This window comes from Pavona decussata, unplaced genomic scaffold (genome assembly GCF_977016875.1).
Source record: "Pavona decussata unplaced genomic scaffold, jaPavDecu1.1 SCAFFOLD_51, whole genome shotgun sequence".
Lineage (NCBI taxonomy): Eukaryota > Metazoa > Cnidaria > Anthozoa > Scleractinia > Agariciidae > Pavona > Pavona decussata.
This window is the reverse complement of record NW_028145473.1, coordinates 5918017-5944691: the sequence shown is the minus strand read 5'-3', so window position 1 is coordinate 5944691 and position 26675 is coordinate 5918017. Positions and strand designations below refer to the sequence as shown.

General features: G+C 37.3%; 1 protein-coding gene across 1 annotated transcript in view; it reads left to right on the top strand.

The window, feature by feature from the left end:
• LOC146481246 (dynein axonemal heavy chain 7-like) overlaps window positions 1-26675 on the top strand; it is a 79541-nt gene that overhangs the window by 8788 nt on the left and 44078 nt on the right. Inside the window, exons 7-30 of the mRNA XM_085108879.1 lie at window positions 199-277; window positions 2914-2986; window positions 3651-3776; window positions 4350-4469; window positions 4970-5153; window positions 6010-6105; window positions 6571-6654; window positions 6773-6838; window positions 7446-7532; window positions 9238-9297; window positions 10981-11034; window positions 11686-11813; window positions 12736-12814; window positions 13361-13444; window positions 14131-14271; window positions 14983-15129; window positions 16105-16241; window positions 17684-17819; window positions 19164-19427; window positions 23417-23565; window positions 24397-24528; window positions 25335-25389; window positions 26282-26368; window positions 26473-26579. Coding sequence (XP_084965005.1) covers window positions 199-277; window positions 2914-2986; window positions 3651-3776; window positions 4350-4469; window positions 4970-5153; window positions 6010-6105; window positions 6571-6654; window positions 6773-6838; window positions 7446-7532; window positions 9238-9297; window positions 10981-11034; window positions 11686-11813; window positions 12736-12814; window positions 13361-13444; window positions 14131-14271; window positions 14983-15129; window positions 16105-16241; window positions 17684-17819; window positions 19164-19427; window positions 23417-23565; window positions 24397-24528; window positions 25335-25389; window positions 26282-26368; window positions 26473-26579 — 2675 coding nt within the window. The remainder of the gene's footprint in view (window positions 1-198; window positions 278-2913; window positions 2987-3650; window positions 3777-4349; window positions 4470-4969; window positions 5154-6009; window positions 6106-6570; window positions 6655-6772; window positions 6839-7445; window positions 7533-9237; window positions 9298-10980; window positions 11035-11685; window positions 11814-12735; window positions 12815-13360; window positions 13445-14130; window positions 14272-14982; window positions 15130-16104; window positions 16242-17683; window positions 17820-19163; window positions 19428-23416; window positions 23566-24396; window positions 24529-25334; window positions 25390-26281; window positions 26369-26472; window positions 26580-26675) is intronic.

The following is a 26675-nucleotide window of genomic DNA, read 5'->3' as shown; positions in this document are numbered from 1 at the left end:
TATTAATACGAAACATTATTATTAATATTATTATTAAATATTATTAATAAGTCTCTTATACCTTGCGATTACAATGTATGTACCAATCTCATGAAGATGTTCTTAATAGTCATCAAAAGTGTCTGGAATTACTGAGCAGATAAATGAAACTACATGAAATAGTACTTAATATTTTTGGTATTTTTTGTCATGCCTTAGGATGGCTTTGATGTGTGCATAGAAAATCTTTCGGATGAAATGAAAGAAGACTACTTACTCAGTGTAAAAAAGGCAATTGGTGAGTAATGGTGCTTTTGCCATTTATGTTGAATTGTTATTGTACTCTGAAGTTACTTTTTTAAAACAGTCTGTCCAGTTTACTGTAAGCCCCTCACTGCAATATCTTTACCCCCCCTCCCCACCCCGGCCCTTTTCACAATGTTCTTAAAAATAAAATTTTCAAAACTTTTCTGAACTTTTGAGAACTACTGTACAATGTAAATGTAGCAAATTGCTGATAATAAACAATATTAAAAATGTAGTTCTTGTGCATCTTTGTACGCTGATATTTACAGACATCTTGTTCTTCTTAGTAGAGCTAGTTGTAGAGGCCTTGATAATATGTGACCTGGAAAGCGAAAACGGACACTAATGGTTTTCTGTTTAACGGGCAAAAAAACGGATTGCAAACGATGTTAAACGGATAGTAAACGGTTACCACAAGCGTTTAAACGGATTCCAGTTCCGTTTAAACGGATAAATAAAAGCATTAAACGGTTGGGCAAAGTCCAAAAACGGAATGCCGTAAACGTTAAACGGTTGCAGAATTTTTTAAACGGAAAGCTGAGAACGTTAAACGGTTAAAGAAAGTCGTTAAACGATCATAAACGGAGAGCTCAAAACGTTAAACGGTAAGTAAACGGTTTCAAAAGTTCACAAGGAAACGGACGTAAACAAATAATTTTCATCGACTGTTGTCAAATACTGAAAAGACATTTCACTATAATACGTAAATACTGGAATCTTTTAAATGGAAATCTAAAGTATCTCATTTAGTTCTGTCATTTCATTCTGGACAAGCTAGCAGCGGAGTAGATAAAAAGCCAAATTATTATAGCTATAAATAATCACACATGACGTGACGCCTTGAATTTGCATAATATTGAAAACATGCGACTTCACAGACGAGAGATCACGTCCGTCTTTTAGTCACCGACATCAACAATTTCTTAATCACGTGCAAAACACTCTGATTTTGAAGGGTTAGAAAATTTCCACATTACGCCGAGCATTGGTCGTATTTTAAGCGGACTCATGTGCGACAAATGAAGTCATCATTTGAACTTTGAACAAGACTACGACTTAATGAAAAGGGCTGAATAAATCCGAAAGCTTGTCGAATTTAAACCCGAGTCAAGTTTGAATTTAATAAAGCTTTTGTCCGACTTTCGTTTGACTTTTCCCTAGTACTATTTGAGTCATCCATCTCGTGTTCGACTTTTGCCCGACATTTAATTTTAAACAGACCCAGTTGATAAAAAAGTCTTTCCCGCTAGCCTTCGTAGCAGGCATTTCTAGCGAGCGAAAACCTACAGTCGACTCGGTGATAACTCGAACCCTCGCTAGACCTCGCGTGCGAAAAGAATTACAGCCAAGAAATGCCTTGGCGCTTTTTCACAATCTGTGCGCTCAAAAGAAGGGAATTTTGCTTGTTCAGTCATCTTAATGCGTGGAGATGACGTTAAACCATCTTTATTCGCCTTGTAGAATCGGACATACAACTTTCTGTAAACTTGCCGCGTCATGCCGCAGACGCCTTGTGAATAAAATTTAAATTGTTTACTATTAACAAAAGTGACTGATGCTCACAATAATTTATATAACCGAGAAGTTCCCGGTATATCGTGGAAATCTTTATCGTTTCCGTAAAATTCCCTATTGGAGAATCTTGAAACTTCTTTCCGCGCCTTGAGCACGAATTAATGCAGATGCAACAATAGTTATTGTCGGCATAAATTGGTAATGAATACGTTGTGTTTGCAGCTACGATATGGCTGCTTGTTTAATCTGACGAGGAGCTTGGTTATTTGAACGATTGGTTGAGAGTTGTGAGCGTGTAATTTACCTTAAGCGGAAAAACTAACCGTTTAACTAACGGTTTGCTTAAAACGTTGAACGGATACTTGATTCTTTTAAAAGGATAGGAAACGTTTTGTCCAAAACGTTAAACGGATAACAAACGTTTTATCCAAAGCGTTAAACGGATAACAAATGGTTTGTCCAAAACGTTAAATGGATAACAAACGGTTTGTCCAAAACGTTAAATGGATAACAAACGGTTTATCCAAAACGTTAAACGGATAACAAACGGTTTGTCCAAAACGTTAAACGGATAACAAACGGTTTGTCCAAAACGTTAAATGGATAACAAACGGTTTGTCCAAAACGTTAAATGGATAACAAACGGTTTGTCCAAAACGTTAAACGGATGCCCTTTTTTTTAAACGGTTTAGAAAGGTATTAAAACGTTTTACCAAAATCGTTAAACGGATGCGAGAGTTAAGTAAACGGATAAGAAAAGCGTTTAAATGCTTGTGCGATCCTTTTAAACGGACGTTAAACGACTATAAACGGATTTTTCCGTTAAACGGTAAAGCGTTAGTGTCCGTTTTCGCTTTCCAGGTCACATATGTATACAAGGCTGTTAATAAGGAATCTGCATAGGGATTTTCCCCACTAATTTCACATTGAGCTCTGGCTTCATTGGACGACACATAAGTCAGATAATTTTTCAGAAATGTTTCCTTTGGTTCCAGTTATTTCACAGAGCATGAATTTAATACTTGCCAAACCCAGACAAAATAATGAGACATACAAATATGTGAATTTTTACATGTTTGTATTGATGTTATGTTTACTTTTTTTTCTGTGTAGTTGACTTTGTACTAAAGGATCCTCGTGAGAAAGATGATGATAAGAAAGAGGAAGTGCTGGAGCACAAGTTGGAGTAAGTGCAAGTGGAACTTGGAGCTATACTGGTGTTTTCACTTCAAGTATTCATTAAATGGTTATTTATAATAAAAATAATAAGCACTGGTCACTTTTGTAAAAGTGCTGCACATAAGAGGAAAAATATTGTGTAATATTTCAAGACTGCTGCCATCAAAAAGGTGTGGTGCCCCTCAGCAACAGTACATATGGTGTTTTTCTGAGGCACTTGAGCACTAAAGCAAATTCAAGGATTATGATTATCATTAGTAATACAGTACTAGTCTAGAAGACTATGGTTTTGTTTTAATTAAACTGCGAAGGAGAGGGATGGGAAAGGTAATTATTAATAATAATGATTTTTTGGATTCAAACATTTGCATCATAAAATAAATAATTTAATATGGAACCATACAATTATATGACGTGAATTCATATTCATGCTGCAAACTGAAATGTGCTAAATCTGCTGAAATTAAGCATGGGAGTGCTAAAACGTTATTGATTAATTGGTGCATCAGTATTTGCTTATGCCAGATGTTGTAAATTATACCCCGAAGTTGATGCAGTGTTGACAAACTACAGTAAGTTACTGTCACTGTCAGTATTATTACTAACTGTCCATGTCTGACACAGGATTTCAACTTACTGATACAGTTGTATTTGATAATTGTGTTGGGTAGGCTGATGCAGGTCCCCAAACCTTGGTACAGATCATACTTGAGTGCAAAAGCTGCCATGCAGCAGGACCTGTTTGGAACAAACCCGACCATGGCAGCTGTGTTGGATCTGTGGCACAAGACCTTTGGGTATGTATATGTAAAGCGTTACTCCGTGACCAGGGGTATCTCTTTGGGCGCATGTGTCAGGATTCCATGCTGTGCTCTCAGAATATGATGTTATTACTGTGTAAGCCAAGCCAAGCATTTACGTCGCTGTTTTTGGCACCAGGAAGCTTCTGTTCCCCCCCCCCCACCCCTCTGTCTTTTTCACTGGCTTATTAGTGTGACAGGTGCCTGTCCTACCTGGAGGGCCTGGGGGCTTATGGCTGGGTTGCCAGGATTTGCCAGCCATGGGAGCGGTCTCAAGTCTCTAGGAGCTGGCTGCCAATAGCTATAGTGGAAGCTCCTGGATATCTTAGGCACCCAACTTTCACTTAGCAATGCAGAACTTATTGATTGGGACTTATCTTAATTAGTCTGCTTAAAGTTGGGACTAACAGAAGCCCTGGAAATCAGTTTTAAAGAAAAGAACACGTTTGTCATGAGTAACCATTGCCTCCTGCTCCCCAAGAAAAAATAACTTGTTACCTACACTTGGTATTTCTGTATCAAACACTGTTTTCTGTTCACATTTTGACTATTTGTATTTACATTCTGCAGGAATCTGAGGCTGGTAGATATTCATGATATTCAGTTGAGGCCAGAAGCACTGGAACTTGCCATGTTCCAGAATGTAGTCATGAGACACATTGAAATTGCCAAGGAAACGCTGCTGAAAAAGTAGGTTGTCAACAGCTTTAATGCAGTCATTCATTTTACAGTACATGTACATGTGTAAGTAGGTAGTACTTCATGTTTTTCAAGGTTCTTCTTTATTCTGTCAAAAATCCATTTACTTTGAGTGTTGCTTGTTATAATAATATTAAATCTTATCATACCTCTGAGTTAGTATGTGGTGCGATTGGTCAATTTTGCAGCCCATATTTCACTGAATGGCCAGCTCAAATGAAAGTTGTTCCTTTCCCACAGTTGCCCGATTAACCTCAGAGATATAATGAATATCTTGCTAAGCTCATTTTCTCAGTCCTTACTGTCTGCTAAGGGTCCTCCTTTTTCCCGTTGATTTATGGCCTGCATACTGTACTTTGCGTTTCGGCCATAAATCAACAGGAGAAAACTTTGTCCATACCTTACAGTATGGAACTCAAACTTGGTTAGTAAGAGGTATTTATTTAAAATATACAGTCATTGTACTGATTGATGTTGTTTGTTCTTTGTAGATGGTTTCCAGAAGTGCAAAATATATACTATCAAGGAAACAAACGCAAGCAAGTACCAAGCAACCAGAATGCCAAAAGACTGGAATCATTTTTCAATGCTGCAGCAGTTTTAATGACCAATCAACTGCAGATGCTGGCTCTCAACTCCATTGATGACTTTACCAAGTTGTTTTGTCCTCCAGCTGTAAGTTACATGTGTATTAATTCCTTACTTTTTATGATCACTTTTGAGTTGGTCAACCTCTAGGGTTCTGGCCCCATCTGTTTGAAAGCCGATTAACACTAATCTACGATTAAAACTTAACCGAGGCTTTCATCTCGCTCTTTTTAAAGTGGTAGTAAAAGCTAACTTTAAGTTAATGGTAAAGAAAAGTGTAAGTCAAAACTGAGGGACAAATCTCTTTTGAAGAATCTTTATTGGTTAGTAATTAAACTGATTTAAAGTTCACGTTAATCCAGGATTAGCTTGATCGGGCTTTGAACAACTGGGCCCTGAATTCTGGAAATTTTTACTTTTGCCCCAACTGGTCCCCAGTCATCAGCCCATTCTAGCCCTTGCAATCCAACCACCCCACCCCACCCCAAATGACAAGTTTTGAGTGAATGCCATCCTCAAATACACTATTAATAAGAGCTGCATCATAGAGTCCAAAAATTAAATAAATGCTGCAGGGGTTTTGAGTAAGCCATCAAAGATTATATCAGATCAGTTATCAAAGAAAATATTACTTGTCTGACAATTTTACAGCCCAATTAAATGACCTGCATTAAATGGCAAATGTTTGTTGGTATTAAATTAAAATTAAAACTATTTAAACAAACCTCATTTCTGGTAATGGGTGCAAAAGAACACTGTCTTGAAAAATGAATGTCGAATGCACATTCAAAGTTTGAAAAATTTAAGGCAAATGATTATTGTCTTTCCATTATTGATAGTCATGTTTTTTTATTTATTCATTGTTGTTTTGTTTTGTGCCAGACCTGTGCACTAATGAAAATACCACTGTGCACCAGACTGATGATGTTTTATCTGTTTGTAGGATTCCATCAGAGCTTTTGAGCACCCCGGTTTTATCATGAGGCTGGTATTGGAGGGTGACACAGTTAAATTTGAACCTGATTTCAAAGACTTTGAGGTATTTACCTTTTTTCAAATTCCTGCATTGTTAAGGCTGCTTTACACTTGCGACGCAAGAGTTATTGCATATACAGTGTAAGTGCAAGCACAGCATAAGAAACCAATGTGTAAACCGGGGCGATGCAAGCATAACAGTATTAGAACAAGAAAAGGAAATAATTGTTCTAATCTTTTTCTTGTGCTTGCACTTTTGTTTGCGTCATTGCGTTGCCTGTGTAAAGTGAAATAACACAGGCATAAGCATAAGAAAAGAACAAGCAACAACATCTCCTTGTCACTGAATACCTCCTTGGTGTCCACCATCTTGGATTTAAGATTTTGACGCCAAAATTTTAATTCACTGGGCCTGCGTATGTCACCTTGTGCTTTTGCTTATCGCATATGTACATTGTAAAGCAGCCTTCAATTGGCAATATGGTCAACAGATTTCACTACAGCTGGAGTTTGCTTTTATTGCTTGCAGGTTGTTTTGTTGAATGTGTATGATGTTATGATCAAGGCAGTCATGGTTGTACCAAGAGTTGAAACCAAACTGTACTCAGAATGGGTAAGCCTGCAGCAAGTTAAGCACTATTGAATATACTGCTCATTGATCATGAAATGATTAGTCTGAGTGTAATAGTGGATTTGTAATGTGCACATTTGATGAGGACATTTTTTTTCAGTCTGGGACAAAGAAAACACTCAAGCCTGTGGTATCAGATGAAATTGTCAATGAGGCGAAGGCAAAGGTATGACTTTATAATTTGAAAATAATTATGTTAATAAAAGGTTTGACACTGGCTTAAAAAATGCTAAAAGCAAACATTTTTGTAAAACACTGAAAGACTTTTTGACGTAAGAGTTTACACTGTAGGTCTTCATCGTTTATGATGGAGTGAAAAAGCATAACCATGAATTACAAAGATCCAAAATTAATGTGCTAGGTTCGGTGAAAACAGCAAATCAACAAAGGGGAGCGTGAAGGACACGAATGTACTTATTTTAGCCCTGAATCCCGGCTGCAATTTTTGGTGTTCTTTTATGTATAATTTTGTCATCTTCTAATCAGTGATGTTCGTGTCTGATTAACACTGAACTTAATTCAATGCCATTTTCTCAACTATATTTTGTTTGTCGTGTGGGTTTGTTTTGTTTCATTTTCTCCAGAGTAAGCACACCATAGGCTTCAAGTATTTTTGCTTACTGCAGCTTTTGGTTTAGTTTTGGTTATACATGCATGCAGACTGCACTGTTTGTAGAGAATATACTGTATACCTGTTTGAGCTGCAATTGTAACTTGGATATGCCATTTATCAGACTGAACATTCAATGTTATATGTTTGATGTTAAATATAGGTGGCAGCTGTGGTTGCTAAAGAAATGGCTGGCCCCAGAGAACATTTGAAGTTTTATGATAAGTTCAAGGACTTGATAAGCAGAAAGGTAATTCACATAAGAATATAATCATGTCTACCACAACACAATAATTATTATTATAATTATGATATACTGCATGGCGCAACAGGGCTCAAAGTTTATTTTTGGCTTTGGGAGCACCTGTGCTACCAGGTGTAAATTTCTAGGCGCATTTCCGAAATTTTAGGCGCACAGCTAAAAATTTTAGGAGCACAACTTCAAATACTGGTAGCACCAAAAAGAAAAATCAGAAGCTTTAGACATTTTATTAGTGATCGTTGATAATGGTGTCATGACGACACCGACACGTTGTTAATTTCTTTTTCTTATTTTCGCTTGCCGATCGTTAAGCAGCACAGTAATCTTTTATTTCAATCATGTGTTTGTTTCTTTCAGTCTCTTACTGTACGTTTGAGATAGCAATAATACTGTTACATTTTTTTTTTAATATTACATGTTATGGTACGTTCAACAAGATAATAAGACAAAACGAAGGTAAGGAATAACGTCATTGAATCCTCTCGATCAGATGAAATGCTTCAAGTCCCACGGATCACCCGACTGAAATTAATTCGAGTGGCTACTTTCTGTAGGCAAGGTTAGCTCGCCTTGATCTCTGTCCACTGTTTAACCACTTCACAACTGCTGGAGTTTGGTCAAATGTGTTGGAAGGCAGCGCCCAGCTGTTTCAGAATAAATTTTCTTTTTGTAAATGAGCGTTTCGAAAAAGAGAATAAATTACATTGTTGACAGCGCATTGACTTAACTGTAACTCTTGTTCTTACCTTGAAGAAAAAAAAGTCTCTTAACCCAGATTGTTTAAACATTCTTGACTCTTGAATATCGGCAAAGCGAACTAACTTGCGCGAGAAGCACGTGTTTCAGAAGGTTGCCTTCACTCGTACGTACGTGTCAGCGGTGCGGTCACATAACCGAGAAGAGTGCTGGGGTGGGATGAAAAATGGACAAGAAATGGACTTGAAGAAACAACAAATAAAACGCACACTGATGAAAGAAAAACGGTGTAACTTTCTTATGTGGAACCTAATTGCGTTAAATCCACATTTGAATTTATTATTTCAAGCTTCTGTTTCATGTTAATCAGGCAGAGTACACAAGAATTGTCAGGTGAGGAAACAAAGTGGCCCCGATTCAGGCGCACTGAGCTTGGGCGTTTTTAGGCGCGCGAGTGCGATTACATAAAATTTTTTAGGCGCAAAATAAAAAATCTGGTCGCATATGCGACCAGCTGGTCGCTAACTTTGAGCCCTGCGCAAAAATTAATAATAACATTAATTAAAATGTGGCTCCAGACAGTATCCATACCTCCCCCACGGGAGGTACATGTATTTTGTTTGGAACTCACCCCCCCCCCCCCCCCACCCCCCAGAATTTCCAGTTATACTTCATATGTTCCCTTTAAAATGTTTGGCTTTTGAGATCCCCCCTCCCCGCCATCACAATTTCCAAATGACCTTCCTTGGGATGGGTATGGATATTTTCTGGAACCATACAACAAGCATTGAATCAGGTTAATGAGCTGACTGTGATAAACAAAAATCTGAAGGATTTGTTTCTTCTATCATGAATTATTTTACTTTTTTACATTATTTAAAGATTATCCATAATTAGAACTGCTAATTTAGGGTTATGTAGAACTTTCAAATGTAGTAGTATAATAAAGTGTAGTGTAATAAAGTGTAGTCTAAACAAGAATCTCTTTCTTTTAAAGGCTGAAGCAGATGTGGATCAATTCATGTTGGAAGGTCACAAGTTTCCTCGTTTCGCTAAGGTATGAAAGTACAGGGCTCGAAATAATTTCCGGAGAGTCTCCGGACACGATGACCGGCCCAATTCATTTTAGCTCGGTCACGTACCGTTTCTGGCCGGTCAAATTATATAAAATAAACAACTCTTAAAACAGGGGCCCGTGAACCAAAACTGGCGTTATATATATTTTCCAAAAAAGTTAGAGCACTTTAAAGCACTCATTGTCAACAACAAAAGTAAATTACAGCAGCAAAATGAAAATAAGCTTACAGTGTATGTGTGTTAATACGTACTGTACACTGTCTGTAAGACTAACCCGCAACGCGTTAAATATCGTTATCGTATACATTAAATTTGTAAATAAGTAAATGCACAGTAATGCCTCCAAATATAATGATTTCTGGTGTACGTATCACGGTGTGAGATCTTGATCCTAAAACTCCGCCAGTAATCCATGTTTATACTCCTCATCACAAGAGATTCATCGAGAAAAGCTTAGCAACCAGGCATTTTAACTTGGGTGTGACGGAAACGGAAGACACATCAAGTGTTCAAGAAATATGGTAAAATTTGAAAGTCTGGAAATGTTATTTATTGAAAACTGCCAAGAAATTTCTCAGGAAAGTTATAAAATATCTCCCTTTAAGCAACACAAACATCTCAAGCTTTTGTGTGTGGCACACAACCGAGAAGCTCTTTCCGTACATTGTGTTGTTGAGCTGTTGAAGTACACTAACAGTAAAGTACTTTTAGATATTCGAGGGCATTACTTCACACAAGAAGACTTTGATTACATCACTCGGGAACATTACAATACACAGGATGGAATCAAAGAAGTTGGCGATTATCAACATATGATCACATGCCTGCTGCACGGGTTCCCGTGACGTGACGTACTGTACGCACATCCAGCTTTTATTTAACTCGCAAATCTTTAGATATATATTTTTTTCTGTAACACGTTCCATGACAATCACAACCAGTTTTTGCTTGAAAGTTTTTCATTTTTTGTTATCTCTATAGGCCAATAATATCTGGCAAACGTTAAAATGTTTGTACATTGATTCAGGTTCACGGATGTTTATCATTGTATAACCTTTTATGTTTATATTACACACGCCAAAGATAAACACACAGATAAACTTGCGAAGATTGGAATAACTATTGGTTTTATAAAGTATAGTTCCTTTGCTAATTTTGTACTTTGATTATATTTATTCTGGGCTGAGAAATTACTTTATATGCAGGGAGAAATGCAAAACTTTAAAATTAACTAATAAAAGTGAATTAGAAAATAAATTATTTTTAACTTTGTGACCGGAAGTGCGTGCACCCCGATGTCTGTTTTCAATGCCCGGATTGTAAACAACGGTTCTTGTTGCATTTCACCCAGGATTTCAGATCAAAGTTCCGCAAATGACAATACACCGCGACTTGCCACAACTGAAACAACTGAACAGCATGGAAATTTTAATTTATTTCATTTTCAAAACAATCAAATGTGACCGGTCAACATGACCGGCAAGACGAAAGGTTGACCGGTCAACTCCCAAATCAGTGCGGACATTGTCCGTTGACCGGCCGTTATTTCGAGCCCTGAAGTAGTTCTTGATCAATTGAATAATGTAGATTTGTCGACAGAGACAACTTGCTCATTAATTGGCCAGCAATAAAATTAATTGCTTTTATTAATTTATTGTTTCAGGAAGTGGAAAAGTATGCTAAATTGGTTGACAGCATCCAGTTTAACTCTCAGAAGGTTTGTATTATGGGGCAGTTTGTAGATCGTTCTAATGATTTTGATATAGGAGCCTGCAGAGTGGGTTTGAACATTGGTGGACATTTCAGAGACTTTTTTGTTCAATGTCCATTATCTTTGATACAATATTGGGCATTTGTAAATAATTCTCCCAATATTTTACAAATTGTTTTTAATTACTTCCACTTACTACTCTCTTCTTTCATGTTTTGGTCTCCTCCTCACTGGGCCCCAATAGTGTTCAGTTATTTTCAAAACGACACCACTTTTGATGTTCAGTATGAATTCTGCAGTGTTTGTTTCCGAAGAGGTGGAAACAAACACTGTCAGTTGAGTGACGGTAATGTCCTCTCATATTTTTCGGCTCAACACCATCCATACCTCTGATAGAAGTACCCTTAAGGGTACCAAACCACAAATTTTAACCCCTAAAAGGTACGACAATTACCCCTGTCACTTTTATATGGCAGTCCCTGGGATTTGTTCATGTGCTGATAAGAATTTACAATGTAAGTCTTGTTTGTAAATTGTAACCAAAACTGATTTTAACTTGCCTAGTTGAGTAAGATAACTTGATGTGTTGAATTGACAATGTTACATGACTGTACATCACAAACAAAAAAGAATGGTCATTATTTGATGGTGTTTTAGGTAACAAGAGTTGGGATGTTTGAGTTGCACTGTGATGAACTCATCAGAGCATTAGCTAAGAGAGCTGACAGCTTAAGGACTAAACTTCTACAAAGAATGAGCAAAGATCATCAGGTTCTTAACAAGAGGTATGTACACAACACATCAATGGATCTGTATGTAGGATAAGCACCGATTGTAGTACAATGAAAGGACATAAATTTTAATTAATAAAACAGGAACTAATTAATTAATATTTGTAACAGTTTCAATTAGAAAGAAATTTTCTGAAAGTTTGTGCTATTGAATCCACAATTCCATTGCTTGACCAGGAATCTTTGAATAGTTCAGTTACAGCTGTATATATATTGAGCTCTTAGGTATTTTTACGATCAAACACTTTTCTTGTGTGCTTAAACACTGTGGGCCAGTTATTAAAACAGAGTCTAACTTAGGCCAAAGGTTAAGACAATCAGTGGGCCTTCAAATCTGTTTATAAAATTAATAGTTTATTTAAGCACTAGATGTATAGTTGTCAAATCTTGTATGCAAGCCTTCTTATTGCTGTCAGGGGCAGACAATGTTAGATATGACTGTTGGCAAAATTGAAAATGGCTTAGAACGTGGGTTGTTAAACACCGTCTAAACTGTCTTTAAATAACTGCCCCTACATGTTCTTAATATTATTCATGTATATCTAATTCAACCCTTTGACTCCTCATATCAAAGAACAAATTCACCTATAGATCTTGTCCCCATACTTTTCTTTTAAAGTACTGGGGAGAGGTTATTAAAATATGAAGAAAGTTCATCTCGGGTGATCATATCGTTAATTCTCATGACCTCAGGGGTTGACTAAGCATTGATATTACAAGGAGAAATTTGATGATGATCTGTTAGGGCTTAAACTGTTAATAAATTGATAATTTAATGGCCAGCCACCTCATGTTTGAGATAATGTTTTACATTTACCGTAAGTATTTATTTAGTTTCTTATCACAGAATTTCCCATTAACTGAATTAAGACTTAATATGTGATCATTATAAATTTTTCAACATGGTTTTTACCAGGCTTTGTGAGGAGTACGAGAAGATTGCAGAAAAAGCTCTGACTTCTCCTGCTAACACTGAACATCTAATGGAGCTCAAGGTAACTGACAGGCGTTTTGTTCTGCCTTCCTTTGTCATTTCATTTTCAAGAACAACGCCAATTCTTTAAAAGAACATTATTTGCCTAGCCTGCAAGCAAGCTCTTTTTTAGGTCAGCTGCAAGAGGATCGCATGAATGGCTAGTGAAGCGAGCCAGGAGAGGACTGGGGTTAACCTAAAAGAGGGCTTGCTCACAGGCTAATTATTGCCCAGTAAATATTTCAAATAAAGTGTAAACTTTGTAAAATTGTAACAAAGAAAAATAATTATAATACGAAGGGGCTTCCAGCTGTAAGTGAATGATTCACTGTACTTGATTTACTTCAAGTTTTAGCTATAAGGACAAGTGATTCTTATGAATCATTTGGTGGAAGGCATACTGGTTGAGATTTTCATGGATGTTTGTGTGCCAGATGTTTTAGGATTTCCTGTGAGGGATATTCCTATGCATGTTTTTAGTTATAAAGAAATAAAAAGACAACAGTGAAAAGCTTTCAAGGCTTGCATTTATATGTATAATTCTACCTTAATTTTTGTCCTTTTTCAGAACTACATTGAACAGGTGGAGAATGAGACCATATTCGATCTTGAAAAGAGACTTGTCGACACCAAAAACAGACTGGTCTTTTTGGTAAGAATGAAAACCTTATGATATTGTGAAGCACATTTATTAAGCCATTCAAGTTGACAAATTCTTCTGTGAAATTGAAGTCTTTGTACTTCATATTGGAGGCATCATGCTGAGGAACTGAGATATTGTAATAACAGTAAATTATTAATTTTGTCATGACAAACCATTTTTAGACGCTGGGGTATATATAGCATGTGTTTTGTGTTAAAGTCACTGAAGTGTGTCCTGAGCTTCAATGTCTATGTTGTAGTTTATTTTTTATCTCAGTTAATTTGTAGTTTTCCATTGTTGTTATGGATGTTTTCCTTTTTTTTACACTCATTACCATCCATAAAAACAAAGGAAAACTACAAATAAACTGAGATAAAAAATTAACTACAAGATAAACATCAGTTGAGTATAACTTACAGCACTGCTAGTGATGCCTAATGCAAAACTTAATAAAAAATTGCCAAAATTGTATTTCCTTTCTTTCTTTTTTATAACACTAAAAAGGACTCATTTTTTGCAAGTTAAACTGGCTGTCCACACTTGCTAACAACTGTTTGCAAGGAATAGTTAGGATGCCTCCTTTAAGGCTGATCTCCATTACTGTAAATAACATAAGAAAACATTTGTGGACAATCACATGTTTACCACTGTCAGATCTACATTCCCTGTTTTGTGTTTGTTTTGCTTTTTTGTAGGTGGACTATGCATCATTTTCTCCGGCAGACATGCGACTAAACAACAGTGTGTTTCAGTGGCATTTCAGAATGCCTGAGGTGTTTGAAGAACACAAGAAAATTATCAATGCAAACCGTCTTCAATATGAAAACAGCCTCAAGGTACAAAGTGTTTGTAACTTGTTCTTATGTTCTAAACATAAGCTACAGAAACCGATTTTAAAATCTTCCAAGACCAAGTCATTTCTTTGTTCAAGTGTGAAACAAGAGGTACACTTTGATGTTCACAAAGAACAGAACTAAGGCACTGTTTTTAGATCTGGACCGAAGAAGGGTGACCATTCACTAAATTATTATTAACAATAATATTATTATTAGATGACACTTGAAAAGGCCAATGTGTAGTTCCAGAAAATATCCATATTTCCCCCATGGAAGGTTTTTTGTTTTGCACCCCCCATCCCCCCAGGAAATTCCAGTTAAGCTTCATACTTTCCTTCTAAAATTCTGCCTTTCTGAGACCCCCCTCCCCCTCGGAATTTCCAATGACCTTCCATGGGGTGGGTATGGATTTGTTCTGGAACTGCACAATCATGATATATGTGATTTGTCATGATTACAATAGCAGCAAACGATTCAGATTGAAAAAGAATCTGGCTTCTGCTCCTGTAACCAATCATATTGTATAATTCATGCAAAGAAAGAGGGAAGGTAATATGTTGTTTGAAGCATTGACTGTTGGATATTTAAATCAATGTGCTAAAAAGAAAAGAAGTTTAGAAATTTTGTTATGATTCCATCTTGGAAAGAGTCAACTTGTCAGTTGCTCTTGTGACTACAACTTATAACTTGCTTTACTCGTTTGTTAAACAGATGCGCCGTGAGAGGTTTGTTGAGGAGTTAGAGAGTTACTCAAAGCAGCTTGAGGAATTCCAGACATTTGGAGACATGCAAGAGATTCAGCGTTATCTCAAGAAGGCACAAGCCCTAAATCAGAGGCTGGAGTCAGCTGCAGATAAGGTTTGGTTATTACTTCACAGTACAGTAAAGTCCCTTCTTGCGTCCGGATACCTCACATTTTCAAACACCCCCTTAATTATGATGCACTATACTATATGGTTCCAAAAAATTTAGTTTTCTTTTTAACTATAATTTATTTATTTACTAGTATTTCACAAGGAAGCCCTTTCAAAAAGTGGTTTACAAAAGGGTCCTTAGCAAAACCAATAAACTAAACAGAAATTTATTAATATTAAATAAGCATATGACTGACTGACTGACTGACTGAGCATGACTGACTGACCGACTGACAGACTGACTGACTGACCGACCGACCGACTGACTGACTGACAGACAGACTGACTGACCGACTGACAGACTGACTGACTGACCAACTGACTGACGGACTGACCGACTGACAGACTGACTGACCAACTGACTGACTGACTGACCGACTGACATACTGACCGACTGACTGACTGACCAACTGACTGACTGACAGACTGACTGACTGACAGACTACTGACTGACTGACACTGACTGACTGACCAACTGACTGACTGACTGACCAACTGACTGACTGACTGACCGACTGACTGACTGACCAACTGACTGACTGAACATGACTGACTGACTGAGCATGACTGACCGACCAACTGACTGACTGAGCATGACTGACTGACCGACCAACTGACTGACTGACTGACTGACCAACTGACTGACTGACTGACCGACTGACTGACTGACCAACTGACTGACTGACTGACTGAGCATGACTGACTGACCGGCCAATTGACTGACTGAGCATGACTGACTGACCAACTGACAGACTGACTGACTGACCAACTGACTGACTGACTGACTGACTGACCATGACTGACTAACTGACTGACAGACTGACTGGTTGGCTGACTGACTGACTGTCTTGTAGGGATAACATTTAAATATGTATATGTGGGAGCAGTAAAATCAAATTCATGATTGCTCTTTATTCAGATTCTTGCTTTCAATCAAGAAGAAGAAGCTTTCAACTGGGATGTGACAGCATACCCTCAGCGTCAACAGCTCATCAACACTCTGAATCCTTACTTGAAACTTTATGAGACCACAGTGGAGTTTCAAAACAAATACAAGTGAGTAAAGTTCACAGGTTGATAACTCAACCAAATGACTGTAAGTTGTACTTATTCGCCAGGAATCCATTTGATTTAGGAGGTAATTTAAGGTCTGCAGAGCAGATGTCTATAGTAAGAGTAGCTAAATTAGCCAGCTGTGCATATTTGCTATGGCATACATGCACTGTAAAAACAGATTGATTGGAAAAAATAGGTTCTGAGACTAACCTTTTTTTAAGTGTCTTAAAATTTCTCGTAATTGCTGTTCCACAGATCGAATTTTCTTTGTTTTTAGTTTAGGCCTTCATAATTCTCCAGAGTCAAACCTCAATTCAAATAAAGGAAATTTTATTGTTGTGTCTGTTGTTGGAATCCCCAAGTGTGCCCATGAAAGCCAGCAAACACTGGTGTTTTGTTTTTAATGTTTTGCAACAATTTGCCCTTTAGAACTTGCACACTCTTGAAAGAGAATGTTAACAAATTAGGTTTACAAGCTTATTTCAAGCTTACACACAAATATACGCATTTAAGATTTACAGTTAACAAAACAATTATACATTATTAATAAAAAATGCAAACAAAGATTATAATCTAAAAAAAGAGCAAGGCTGATTTCACGGTCAGGGAAGTATATTTTCCAATATTTAAAAAGGCACAGCCTTTCTTCTTCAGGGTATGAAGAAGAAAGGCCGTGCCTTTCGAAATATTGGAAAATATACTTCCCTGACCGTGAAATCAGCCTTGCTCTTTTTTTAGATTATTTGCTTTACAATTTTTTTGCTGATTAGATCCTTCACTACAGGATCCGGTACTTTTATTTTGTCACGGTGGTCCTTGCAAACACAGTTTATCACTGGTTTTTACTAAACAAAGATTAATTCGATAAACAAATCAAAAAGTTGTGTGTGCAGAGTTTGGGGCATCCAAATACACTTGTAAAAGATATAAATTAAAACTTGAGTGGGTGGCCCAACATGAGTAAAATGATGTTTGTTACTCAATGTCTTTGTACCACTTACTGAAGCACTGGCCTGTGTCCCTGTTTTATGGTGTCCTCCCTCCAGCTTTATTTTTCTCCTTCTCTGCTACCTTACTCCACATTGTAAAGTATATGAAATAATTCATATATGAACTGCGGATATAGATGAAAGTGAGAAGTGATCATCGCAGTGAATTTTCCAATTTATGCAATTGGAAATTGGAAGCCTGAAAAAAATTCAGGCTTCAACGGGATTCGAACCCGTGACCTCCGCGTTACCGGTGCGATGCTCTACCAACTGAGCTATGAAGCCACACATTGGGAGCAAGGTCAATTGTAGGTTCCCATTTTCCCGTAAGAGGAGTGAAACGATGTAAAGTATATGAAATAATTCATATACTTCTCTTTGGTTAATTGTGTTAAATAATCACCCTGAAATGTTTTATGATTGTAAATACAAGGCATTTATGTTTGCACTTAGAGAGTGGATGGAAGGAGCTTGGGGAACAGTGGATCCAGACAAAGTTGATGGTGAAACTGGGAACTTCTGGCGAGCTCTTTATAAACTGGAGAAACAGTTCAGTGACATACCCAATGCACAGAAGATTGCATCAAGGGTAAGATACACTGTTAATACTTTCAGTGCACTCAGTATCTTGTTTTTCTCATGACACACAGATAGTCAAGCAGCCAATTCAATGAGCACTCTTACTTTTTACCAGTTATGGAATTTTAATCACTAATGGTTTGTTAAGACATAGGCAAGCAAAAACAAACGATAAAAACCATTATTATATAAACACCAGTGACATACCAGGTGAGCTTTCGCACAAAAACATGATATCTTCACACGTGAAAAGATCACCGCTGCTATAGTTACATAATAAATCGCACCTTTTGCATTGATTTGGTATTTCATTGGTGTTTATATAATAAACAGAACATTACATGGCCACTTGGAGATACAAAATTTCTCTTTTCATGTTGAAAAATATTTCACTTGTTCGCTGCGCTCACTCGGGAAATAGTTTTCAACACTCATATCTTGGCGTGGTCATGTAATATCCTCTATATGGTTCGGTGTCATCAGTTTTTATCATTCATTTTTGCTTGTCTTTGGAATTTTAATCAGTACATTGAATTGTCCTGTGATTTTACAATGGAAGGGTACATTGTATACTAGAAGGCCTATAAGAAACTGCTGGCAAGCATTCTTAAAAGTTATTTATTAATATGTTTTTGTCTTCATGGTCTTCCATCACTGCATGTTCTTTCATTCCATACCCAGTTCTTTCTCACTCTTTTTTGGTTGAGAACATCTGGTAAAATATATGTTTATAAATATATAACTAGTGGTAATTTACTGAATCTCTTTGTACAAATTAACACAATAAACCACTTTTGCATAAGGACAAGTGTCACAATTCATTTTTCTAAAGCTTACATCTATGGCAGGCAAAGCAACTTCTAACAATCACTTAGAGAAGTGACCCTTTAAAGATGTTTAATGAACCTTCACCCAGATTAAGGTGAAAATAATTCATGGCCATTGCTTTTAATCACATATTATTCATTATTTTTTCTGAATTTTTGTAATAGCAGAATAGATATTGGACATTTCAAATACACAACACGACATTTAATTATAAGGACTTCAGACATGTTTCAAATGCTTTAATATCCATTGTAAGTTCAAGGATGTTACTAGTTGTAATTTATAATCAAGACTTCTTTGTTATCTGCTTTATATATGGTCAAAAAACTGGTAAACATCCTTGAACTGATAAAGGATACTGATTAAGTATCTGAAACATGTTTTTCCAAACTTAAATGTTGTGTCACATTTTTGAAATGTTTTTCAAATGCCTTTCTTGTAGGACTTCCAATATTATGTTACTGATAAGCCAAGTATAGACTGAGTTAATAATACTGACCGTATATTTTGTCCTTGTTCATTACAGATGAAGAACAAAGTGGATGAGTTTAAGGAGCACCTTCCCCTGCTTCAGGTTCTCTTTAACCCTGGTCTTCGTGACAGGCACTGGGAGATGATGTCAGAGATCCTGGGCTACCCACTGAAGCCTGAAGAAGACACTAACCTGGCTAAGATGGTGGAGATGAATCTTGAACCTTACTTAACACAGTTTGAGAGCATCAGTGAGGCTGCCAGTAAGGAGTTCTCTCTTGAGAAAGCCATGGAGAAGATGGTCCGCGAGTGGGATGAGGTGTGACAGATTGTGCATTTCCAGAAAATATCCATACTCACCCCCACAGGAAGGTTTTTGGTTTTGCACCCCCTCACCCACGAAGTTCCAGTTTAGCTTCATACTTTGCTTCTAAAATAAAATTTTGGGCTTTTAAGAACCCCCTCACCCTAGGAATTCCCAATGACCTTCCTTGGCCTGGGGTGGGTATGGATTTTTTCTGAAACTGCACATTAAACATACAGCTTGTATTTTTCTTTGTTTTGGCCATTTGTCACCCATGATATTAAAAGGTTATCAAAATAATGGTATACTCGTGAAATGTGCAGTTCCAGATAATATCCATACCCCCCCCCCCCCACGGATGGTTTTTTAATTTAACCCCCACCCCCCCCCCACCCCCTCGGAGTTTCCGTTCCAGAGGGTTTATGATGACCCCCCCCCCCCCACCCCTCTGGAATTTCCGGGTTTTTAAAACCCTTCTCCCTGAACCCCTCAGAAGTTCAAAATCCATTTAGACCAAGAAAATTGATGATGGACACTATTACGATCAATTTTTTTATTATTGAAGCAACGTCGACTACGCTAGTTCAGCTATTTACAACACTTCGCTATTTTACTTGTTTATCCTTTTGCCAAAATTACATCCGGAAAAATTGGAAAAAACTCTAAAATGGTCGATTTTTTACGTCAATAAAACACTTACGGTATTTATTCTTTTTTGTTGCGTAGTTAACGTTTATAACTTTTTCGAGCGCTTAAGAAGTTATCTCTATCATGTTACAACTTTTCGTTTTCACCTAAAAACGACCGGCCTTTACATTCCATTTTCTTTATGACCTGGAGTGATAAAAATCTGCGAGTCAGTGAGCCATGCGAGCCAAGGTGTGAGCCATGCGAGCTGTGCGAGCCATGCGAGTCACGCGAGTCTTGCGAGCCACAGTATAAATATTAAGAATTTTTATTTGTTGTATTTACATTCACATAAGAACAAGAACAAGAGCATCGGAAAAAGATGAATAACATCGCAATATTTAATTCTTACAGTGGGACAACGCAAACCATCATATTTCAGTTTTTTGTTACAGTCAAGCCAGGTCACGCGTGAACGATGTTTTTGAAATTTGAACGGAGTTTTGAAACTTACATGTCAGTTTTGAAAATCGCCAATGAGATTTCAGAGTTCCTGTATAAATTTCCCTAGCTTATTGACGGTATAAAGCTATGAATTTTTCTTTACACTGCAAAATTGAATATTTCAAGAATAACAATTGTTTCCCAAGTATTTTGAATCTTTTTTTTTTTCAGTTAATGCGTCTTTTTCGGAACGATTTCCAGAGAAATGTCCAACATTCCATTCACACGTCGGACATTACAAAGAGAAATTCGAATGTTCATTTCATTCTCATTCAATACTGTTCACGCATGACCTGGGTTGACTGTAATTGACACGTCAGGACTGATTGTCAGTGTCATTCCAATCTTGTAAGGTATGATAAATGAGTACTCAAAGATGAGCGAAGTCAATATTGTTGCACTAAATTCAATTTGAAAAGAAGCAGCGTAACAGAAGCATTTGCCATCAGCTGGTGGGTCGAATGCTATCTCTAAGCCAGCCTCTGCCACTCTAGTGGCGAGTTTTGAAGAAAGACTTGTCTAAGGGAAAGGACAACCACATGCAGCAGTCAGCCAACCGACAGAGTTCTGATAACTGATTCTCGACTAAAGACCAAACCTGTTAAAATGGCGCGATTTACTCACCATTCTTGACGCCAACACACAGAGATCGAAGTGCTGTTCTTTTCTTTTCTTTTCTTTTTTTTTTTTTTTTTTCTTGAATGAAGTTCCACGTGGATATCAATGAATGACATGTGTCAATAGATACCTATTCGAGTAGCGGTGCAGCCGTATGTTTTTCTCGGATTTTTTTTTCTGAAGTCTTGAACCAATAAATTTTTGCATATTGTTTTTATTTTTTTGCGCATCTTGGGCGATTTTGAATAGGCAAAATTCTCTCCAAAATTATAACAAAAACAAAAAAAATAAAATAAAAAAAACAACAACGATGAAAAAAATTCGTCCAAAATTTTCTCACGCGAATGTACATAAAACAAGTAAAAGTTCTTAACATTTGCACTGTGGCTCGCGTGACTCGCATGGCTCGCACGGTGGCTCGCAGATTTCGCAGACCCATGACCTCCGGTCCGCAGAGAAACGTTTGCTATTTTAATACCGCGAAGAAACCACTGTGAATATAAGTTGCACATTGAATATACGATGCTGGATTTATCAAGTATAATTTTGAAGAACTTTGAAAACCTAGTCGAAAACCGGCTGCATGCACAAGAATTGAAAGCCGCCTTTGTGAACAGTTTCAAAAGGTTCTCGGTTCTCCTTTCAAAACTTCAAAATTAATTCGTGGATTCACGTCTCGGCACTGAGATCGTGAATGAAATGAATGCGAGAAGGAAAAGAAGTTTGTGTTTTCAATGTTTTATGTCAGGTTTTTATAAAATAGACGTCGCTGTCTCACGTCCAGCGGAATTCAATCTTGAGCAAAATTTGCATACATCGGGAAAGTTTCGCATTTGGTGCCACGGGATCAAATTTCAACTCCAATGTTCATCTCTGCAGAATCTTTTCCCTTTCTTCCAGAAATATTTTTTGTGAAAGATTGCATTGGAGAAATTACACATTTTGTGGCAGCGGTAAAATAATTTACCGTGGGAAATAAATTCATTGAACACCATAGCGCTCACAGCACGCAGTTGTAAATTTCGTCGTGTCAGAAATGTCAGAAATAGATTTCAACTGCAAATTGGCCTGTGGAACTACGAGAAGGCCATGCTCATCAAAATAGTTGCTTTGTTCAGAAACTTTTTAATCTCCTCATTTGATGCTACAATACGAGTAAAGAGGGCTTTTATTTAATTCAAAACTTGACCTTCAAATGATTGTGAAGTCACAGCCATGCACGGCATGATATGAGGCTGATTGATCGCGCCGCGAAGTCGAACTTCGCAGAAAAATACCTGTCACGCGTTACTTTCGCTTATCAAAAGGATTAACCAGACAACACTTCTACCAAAATGTATTTTTCCAGAATGATTCATCGTTTGCGCTGCTTTTGTGCTGGATTATAATTATTTTTCCGTAGTGGCGACTGAAAATTCTTGTCAGCCAACTTTGTGCCTCGCTTACAATTTTTTCGTGAATTTCCTTACCCTCTGGAGAAATTCTTCATAGGAACACCCCCAACCCCTCGGAAATTTCCGTCCATTAACCCCCCATCCCCCTCGGAATTTCCATTGACCATCCGTGGCGGGGGTATGGATATTTTCTGGAACTGCACAATTAGGAAATAACTTTAAAAGTCATAATTCTAATTAATAATTTTGAGAATTTTGATAAAATACTTGTGAAATTACTTCCTAATTTCACTTATCACCATTATTTTTATTGCCCATACTAGCCGTGTAATTTTGTGGTAAAGCATAAAATAGTACATGATTTCGAACTTTGGTTATCATAAGTAATGCAGTTGACCTCCTGTTATGTTACTTACAGTTGTGTAAGAACTGGGATAACTGATCACCTATTTAAACTCTTTGGGGCAGTTGTTTATTATAAACAGAGTCGAACTTAGGCTGGAGCTTACAACGATCAGTAGGCCTCCAAATCTGTTTATAAGTGGTTTATCTTAAGTAGATAAATAGTTTTCTAGTCTGGGATGCAAGCGGTCTTGTTACTGTCGGCAGGAGAAAAGGTTTATATGATTGTTGGCAAAATTGAAAAGGGCTTAGAACATGGTTTTGTTAAACACTGTCTAAACTGTCTTTTAATAACTGACCCTTTTTGTTTCCCATTGTTTTACTGTATATCTTCCACATGTTATGTTGTTATGTTTTATAATCATTTTGGCTGTTAGTGGTATTTATTACCATTGAGTGAACTTAAACTTATTAACAGCATCATTAAATAAATGTTGGTTTACTGTACTTTGCTTGCAGATCGAGTTTGTCATGATCCCGTACCGTGAAACTGGCACTCACATTTTGTCATCAATTGATGATATCCAGACGTTGTTGGATGATCAGATTGTCAAAACACAAACAATGAGAGGCTCACCATTCATCAAGCCATTTGAGACAGAAATCAAGTAATCAGCCGTATTTATTTTTCAAGTTGCAGTTTGTCGGGATAGTGGTGTCTGAACAGTACCACCATTACCATCAATTTCCACATCTTCCTTGATAGCTTCTGCTGCTTTGCATTGTTACTGCTGCAATGTATTACACATTAATTTAAGAATGCTGCCTATTTCTGCTGTTTCTTTCTTTCTACCATCTGTTTTAGTCATAACCTTTGTGTCAAAGTCACAAAATTTGTGACTTTAACATCCAAATTTTATGCCATTGCTTTTTCTGTACCCTGTTCCCACTTCCTTTCAGACTCCTGCCCCAATACCCCTCCCCCCTCCCCCACTGGTCTATTTTCCTTATTTCCAAATTATTCTTAGTAAGCTTTTTTCAATTAGTCATTAATTGAATTTAAATTCTTATCGGTAATATATTTTTCAAGGAGATATATAATTGAAGGGCTTAGAGCATAACCAACCTATGGTGCACTTTAGATTGCATTTTGCTTTTTTAGCTCAGATTCTCTGGAGGGTTTTGCATGCAGCCTTTAATTTCTTCAGGAGGGATTGCTCCAATGTCTTATCCGCTGCTTTGTGTTTCGTTTTGTGATAAAAATGGAAATCTTGCCCATAATCAAAGGTTTTTATCATACAAAACAAAGTGCACAGCAGTGGATAAAACATTGAAGCAATATTTCTTGTAATGAAGGAATTCAAGGCCACATGCAAAACTCTGGTGAATCTGAGCTACAACAACAAAAAGTGGCCTGAAATGTACATGGATCAGTTATTCTTTGTTCTATTATGCTACTCTGATGTCTAACTTATGTGGAAGGAAATCTGTCATTTCAGGGAATGGGAAAGTAAACTTATGTTGACGCAAGAAATCATTGATGAGTGGCTGAAGGTGCAGGCTACCTGGCTGTACCTGGAGCCTATCTTCAGCTCTCCAGACATCATGGCTCAGATGCCTGAGGAAGGGAGGTCAGTATACAGCTGCTAATCTGATGCTTATGATGGAGATGTTACAGGGAAGAGTTGTTCATTCCCTTACACATGATCATTTATTGTGGATGGCTTTAAAGCCTGGATGAATAAGCCTCAACTGAATTACTCTCAAGAAATATAACAAATGAAAGTTTTTCATAAAAGAAGAACAACATATGTGGAGGACAGAGATTCCAACCCAATGAAATAAAAAAGGGAGGTTTTGGGAGCTCATAAGTGCCAAAGAGGCAAGCCTCTAGGGCATCCAGGAGCATGCTCCCCTGGAAAATTTTCAAAAATATAGGTCTGTATGCCATTTCCTGCATTTTGAGATCATATTCAATGGAAAATTGTCTTGGTAAACTTGAAAAAACCATACAAAACCACAAACAAAAACCTTGCACAAAGTCAAGGCAACCCATTACATTACGGCACCAAAAAAACTGCAGGGTCATGCTGGATGCCCGCAAAGCCCGAGATTCTACAGAAAAATGTCAAAGGATCGTGCTAAAAAGACTAGTGAATCAGGGAAAACATTATCTCCCTTTGCCAGAGGAAAGTTACAAAAAAATGGGAGAATCTTTCAAGAGCAAAAAAAAGGAGGCCGGAAACGTATCACCGAGGTCTCAGGCCACAATGGGGTGTTGGAATCTTTGAGAGGATTGTGGATAACCATACGCAAGCCCTTAGTGCTGCAATCACTGAGAGCAATAAACCAAACAACCTAACAAACAGTGGTTTCTGTAACACCAAGAAATGCACTTACAGTTAATTGTGATGTGTCACTCTTGTTATACTTACAGACGTTTCAGTACTGTTGATAAGAACTGGAGAGAGATCATGAAGGTGGCAGTATTGGTGAGTAGCACTAGTCCATAAGAAACAGCATTTATTTATAACCATATGTTACCTTAAAAATAGGTATGGTCGAACCTCTTTATTACAGACACCAAGGGGACAGGAATAAGTGTCCATATTATAGAGGTGTCTGTTTTAGAGAAGTAGGCTTTATATTGATTTCGGTCTCTCAGGGACCAATTTAACTGTCCGTAATAGAGAGGTGTCAGTATTATAGAGGTGTCCGCAAGGAGAGGTTCCACTGTATTTGCCAACTGGCCTTCCAATATATGTTCTTGTATCAAATGTTTAGGTCTCCTTTTCTGCTCCTCAAGCTATTATTTAGTAGTCAAAATAACTACAATGGAAATACAGATGCCTAAGGGACAAAAAGTGTCCATTTAAGCGGGCTCTAATGGAAAGTAAAGCACACAATTCAAAAGCAATGTACAGACAGAATTTTTGTCTTTACTGTAATTTAAGTTCAAAGTAAAGAAGTCTCATCCTCATTCAACTAGTTTTGCACTAAAATTAATGCCGGGAATTAATGTTCTCTCAGTCCGACTTTGTTTTGTACTGGCATTTCCAGTTTGTGATTCAGCCAGACAGACTGAATATTAGACATTATAATTTATCTGCACACCATAAAATAATTTACCAGTTTCCATAAAGCAAGGTTGACTTTGTATGAGGGTGTGTCTCTCGGGTCACAGAAAAGTGTCTGTTGTCCGTATAACCAGTGTCTGTATTAAGAAGGCCAACGCGAGATGAAATATATGTCCATCATAAGGGGGCATCCGTGAAGCAGGGTTCCACTGTATTGGATAAGTTGAAATCTAGCTTTCTTTGTGTCATGGTAGCTAAAGTGGAAGTTTTCAAGGACTTAAATTTATTGTTACTTCTTATCTTAAAGGATCGTCATGTTCTGACTGTTGTGGCCATTGAAAAGATGTTGGAGCGATTGAAAAAGTCAAATGAATTGCTTGAGCTCATCTTGAAGGTACAGTTTTGTTTATTTTGTGTCTGTAATCCATCCTGCTGTAACTTTCTTGTAATTCATGTGTTTGTTGTTATTAACTGTTTTACTCTAACTTTGTTGCACAGGGATTGAATGAGTACCTGGAAAAGAAGAGACTGTACTTTCCTCGCTTCTTCTTTCTTTCAAATGATGAACTGTTGGAAATTCTCTCTGAAACCAAAGATCCAAAAAGGTTTGCGTTGCATTTAGCATTTCAGTGTTAACATGATAAATACAGTGTGAAGATCCATTCCTCAAATTAAACTCAGGTTAAATTATTGATTATGGT